The following is a 4,764-nucleotide window of genomic DNA, read 5'->3' as shown; positions in this document are numbered from 1 at the left end:
TATCTCATTCATAAGAAATCTCAATCACTGAACATATTCAAGACTTACGAGGCTGAAGTTGAAAATAAACTTGGCAAAAGAATTAAACAATTCAGATCTGACCGTAGTGATGAATACTATGGAAGATATGAAGGAACAATGTCCATGATCTTTTGCTAAATTTTTGGAGGAATGTGAAATCATCATACAATATACCCAAATCTCTATAGGAAGAAGCACTAAAGATACAACTTAAATTCTCAATAAAGTTTCAAGTAAAACAACTGTTAAAATCCCTTATGAGTTTTGGACAATAAGATGCCTAATTCGAAACACTTACATATTTGGAGTTGTCCAGTTAAAGTAATGCCTCATAGGCCCTCGAAAAATAAACTTGACTCTAAAATTGCCAGTTGCGAATTTATTGGATACTTTGAAAAGTCAATGGGTTAAAAATTTTAAGATCCCACTACAAAATCAATTTTCGAAATGGGAAATGTTAAATTCTTTGAAAAATGTAGAGTTTGTGGAAGGAGATAAGGGTATAAGATTAATGTCGTCTTGGATGAAGAATATATATATTCTTATTTAAGAAGCAATTTTGGATCAAAATAATATTACAAAATCCGCTATACACAATCAAAAGATTATTTTAGAAGAACAAACTCGATGACCTCAAGAACAAATGCTAGTAAGGAGATTCACTAAAGAAAAGAGAGACAATTTGGATGACTTTATACTTTCATCAAATAAGGCAAAAGGAATAATTCTGAACAATAGGTTATGTCATGAATGAAGGGATAAAGATGATGATGCTTGGGAACTCACCACACTGCCTAAAGGTGCGAAACTCATTAGTTTTAAATGGATATTTAAAGTTAATAGAGATTCAAAGGATAATGTGAAGAGATATAATATTTGTCTTGTTGTAAATGATTTTACTCAAAAGGAAGACATTGACTTTAAAGAGATATTTTCTCTAGCTTCTATGAAAGACTCTTTTAGGACTATTATGACATTTGCTTGATCTTGAGCTACATCATATCGTTTACAAACTAAAGAAATTCATCCATGTGCTTAAGCAAGCTTCTCGTCAATCGTATCACAAATTTCATCAAATAATTATTTCGTCAGTTTTAAGGTGAACACAGTTGATGATTTTGTATACTATAAGTTTGATGGGCGTAAGTATATTTTCCTGGTATTGTATATAGATGACGTACTAATTCCCTACAATGATATAGGCTTATAATACAAAATCAAGATATTTCTATCATGAAATTTTGAAATTAAAGATTTTTGTGACGTCTGTTTTGAATTTAGGATACAATTACACTAGGATCATTCTCAGAATATTTTTGAATTACTACAAAAGAGCTATATGGAAAATATTCTTAAAAGATTTAGCCCCCGTTTGGCCCCCCATTTATTTTTATTATAACTGGGGAAATAGTGTTTTTTGGAAAATGGATGGTTGTAAAAGAATAAATAGTTTGAATTTATGTGTAATATTATTTTATTGAAAATTATGTGGTTAAAAATAGGAGAGAGTGAAATTTAATTTAATTTGATGATATTTAGTGGGGGTCAAACGTGGGCTTAAGATGCAAGATTGTAAATCGGGTGATACCCTTGTTATTAAGGGAGACAAGTTTAATCTCAATAAATGCCCTAAAAAATAAACTTAAAGAAAATGAAATATTAAAAATTCCTATGTTTCAGCAGTTGAGAGTTTAATGTATACTTAGAATTGCACACATTTGGATATGGTATTCATTGTTTTAATGTTAGGTAGATATTTAAGTAACTCTGGAATAGATATTCGAAAAGTAGCCAATTAGGTTATTTCGGTATTTACAAAGAACTAAGGATTGTGTGATCACATTCAGAAAAATCAAACCAGTTGAAGATCAATGAATATTCTGATTTTGATCATGGAATATGACTGCAAAATTTTGACATTGGACTGCGTATTTTGGATGGAATTAAAAAAATCACTTAAATTATTTTGTGATAATAGTAATCTTGTATTCCAACAGGAGCTAGATGATGTCAAAGTTTATATAAATTAAATTCCTAATTGTTAAGAAAAGAATTCTGTCAGGTTTCCATGAAACATAGTATGACAAGCTCTATAACTGGGAATCCACTTACTAAGGGACTATCACCAAATGTCTTTCCTAAGCATACTGTTCACATGGGTGTTGCATCTTTTGATGACATGTCAATTAGTTGGGGTTTGTATTAGGATGTTATCTGTTTTAGAGATGTAATTTTATCCATGGATATTCAGTTCAATTCAGAAATAAAGTATTCAATTCAATTTCAATATGATTAAAGTTTTGGTTTGATCTCATCAAAGAATAAGGTAGTACCAATTGAAAATAGATATGTTTGAATCACATTACATGTAATTTTCATGCTATACATCCATAATTGATCTATTTCATTTGATTTGTGTTGATATACATGATCATTATGGGTTTATATATGATACTTGTAACAAAGACCACTTTAATCCTATATTGACATAACTAATGGAAGAGATTGTTTGAACATGTTTTTGATTATGATAACAAAAGTTTTTGAGCTCACGAGCTTATACGCATTTATAAGGTAATGGCCCAAGTGGAAGATCGTTGGGAAAAATATTAATTTGTTATGTGGGCTGATATATGTAATTAATTGTATATATATTTTATCTTAAAGTTAAGTTCAAAAGTAAAGTGATCTAATAGATAATTAAATTATTGGACTTATGGCATCTAAATAACTTGTGGACGATATTATATGTAGAGACCAAATTTCTTTATAGGCGAAATACTTATGAATATATATAGGGTTATGGTCATCAATTCACATGCGATTTCTTATTTTTTGTGTCATCTAATTAACATAAGAATACAGGAGAATATATATTAAAGAGGAAGATCCAAAATCTACAATCAAAAATCAGAATCAAGAGTCCAGAACTATAATCAAGAATCAAGAAGAAAGATTGAAGCAATTAAATTGAAGAACGAGACAATAAAGATTAAAAGCAAGAAGATAAATTAAGAGGAGATTAAAGTATGTTCCGTATTTTATAATTCTCTTGGTGATTTGACATGGAGGATCTTCTCAATAAAGGAATTTAAGTTATCAAGCTCTAAAGTTTCAAAGTTTCATAAAATATTCAACAATGTCGCCTTAAAACAAGATAAATCTGCTAGCATCCACAGTGACTTTCAAGATAAACATTATTCTTCCAGATAAAGACTCCCAAAGGTTTACTCCAAGTCTGAATCAACAGATACATATGATTTTGGAATTATAGAACGCTGTTGGTGAGGAAATGAAAAAGGACCCCCTGAACTTTCCCAACTGGTCTTCCCCAGTTTATTGTCATTTGTACCAGGAAGCAAAGAAGCTGCCAAAAACACGAGGAAAAAAAAAATCAATAACAAAGTCGCTATTATAATAATATTTTAACGAATGTGATACACGCCCGCATAAAGAGGTCCTAGGTTAGAGGGTTGAGAACTTCCTGCCAAGCGTTTGTCGGGCCCAACACCTCGGCCTCCCAGTGAACTTCTAAAATTTAAATCAGTTATCAACTTCATCAAAACAGATAGTGCCTGACCTGTCGCAATTTGACTATTGCTGTGACAATGAAATTTTCAAATTGACGCTTCCTCTGCCTGAGGCGTTTAAAATAAGTTACGCCCGCATAAAGAGGTCCTAGGTTAGAGGGTTGAGAACTTCCTGCCAAGCGTTTGTCGGGCCCAACACCTCGGCCTCCCAGTGAACTTCTAAAATTTAAATCAGTTATCAACTTCATCAAAACAGATAGTGCCTGACCTGTCGCAATTTGACTATTGCTGTGACAATGAAATTTTCAAATTGACGCTTCCTCTGCCTGAGGCGTTTAAAATAAGTTGTGTGGCTAAGCTTTGACCACTGAGGTCGGTTGGTCAGGATGCTCATCTGACCAAAGTAAAAATGTTGGCATGACGATGGCTGAGGCTCATACCAACTGTTACCTCTAGCTGAGATGGTCATCCACATGGCACCATTGCACATATCAACCTGATCTGACAACCCAAATCACCCTAGAACACTGAACTGCCATCCACGCAGCAAGTATAAAATATAAGTTCAGCTTGGAACAATCACCTTGAGGTCAGCAGTTAAAGCACTGACAAGCTGAAGACCTTGGATGAGGAAAGAAGTCAGAAATCAAAAGGAGCACCACATTGTGGTAAGACAAAGGTACTAGAGCCCAGTTTGACCTAAAACCCAACCCAACATATAATGACTGTCTATACAGACCTAAAGGAAAGCTGGGTATGGCATGCTTGCGAATTCAAGCATTGGCAGTCTACCTACCCAAAGTGCTGTGACCGTGAATCCAGGACATGGTCGTCTAACTAAACCTGCAGGACAGTTCCCAACTCCTATAAAGACCTCCAAGCCATCACTCCAAGTAATTTATTTCAGGATCGGTTTCTATTCAGCCACATAATTGGCTAATCCTATCTCCCATGGCTGGGCTCACAAACAGGTGTTCGTTTCTATGACTTCTCCAAGCCATCACTCCAAGTAATTTATTTCAGGATCGGTTTCTATTCAGCCACATAATTGGCTAATCCTATCTCCCATGGCTGGGCTCACAAACAGGTGTTCGTTTCTATGATTTCTTACAATTATCAGGTTCATGCTGTTGACCTGAGACGCTCAGCAGATTCTGATGTCAAAACACGCGCTCGCAACACACACACACACACACACACACACACACACACA

The 4,764-nt window shown here is 33.9% G+C and overlaps 1 protein-coding gene across 2 annotated transcripts; it reads right to left on the bottom strand.

Annotated features, from left to right (window-relative positions):
- Window positions 1–3,032: 3,032 nt before the first annotated feature.
- On the bottom strand, window positions 3,033–4,121 carry LOC111387997. 2 transcript variants are annotated; one of them, XM_023012653.1, is made up of 2 exons: window positions 3,820–4,121; window positions 3,033–3,388 (listed from the first exon to the last, which is right to left on the bottom strand). In XM_023012653.1, exons 1-2 carry the CDS (start codon window positions 4,039–4,041, stop codon window positions 3,290–3,292), a joined length of 321 nt encoding a protein of 106 aa, XP_022868421.1. In that variant the 5' UTR covers window positions 4,042–4,121; the 3' UTR covers window positions 3,033–3,289. The 2 variants fall into 2 exon arrangements, 1 of the variants encoding a protein (XP_022868421.1); XR_002701488.1 differs by lacking the exon at window positions 3,820–4,121 and adding an exon at window positions 3,602–3,680 and having other exon boundaries at window positions 3,040–3,388.
- Between the last annotated feature and the right edge of the window lie 643 nt (window positions 4,122–4,764).

The sequence above is a fragment of the Olea europaea genome, unplaced genomic scaffold (assembly GCF_002742605.1).
Source record: "Olea europaea var. sylvestris unplaced genomic scaffold, O_europaea_v1 scaffold4440, whole genome shotgun sequence".
Taxonomy (NCBI): Eukaryota; Viridiplantae; Streptophyta; class Magnoliopsida; order Lamiales; family Oleaceae; genus Olea; species Olea europaea.
This window is presented reverse-complemented; position numbering and strand designations above follow the sequence as displayed.

Excerpts from the sequence above, each read along its gene's own strand:
- LOC111387997 (XM_023012653.1), bottom strand. The coding sequence starts at position 4,041 with ATGTGCAATGGTGCCATGTGGATGACCATCTCAGCTAGAGGTAACAGT. Across the intron at positions 3,389-3,819 it reads CAATAGTCAAATTGCGACAG|CTTCTTTGCTTCCTGGTACA; the intron begins GTCAGGCACTAT and ends TGTTTTTGGCAG.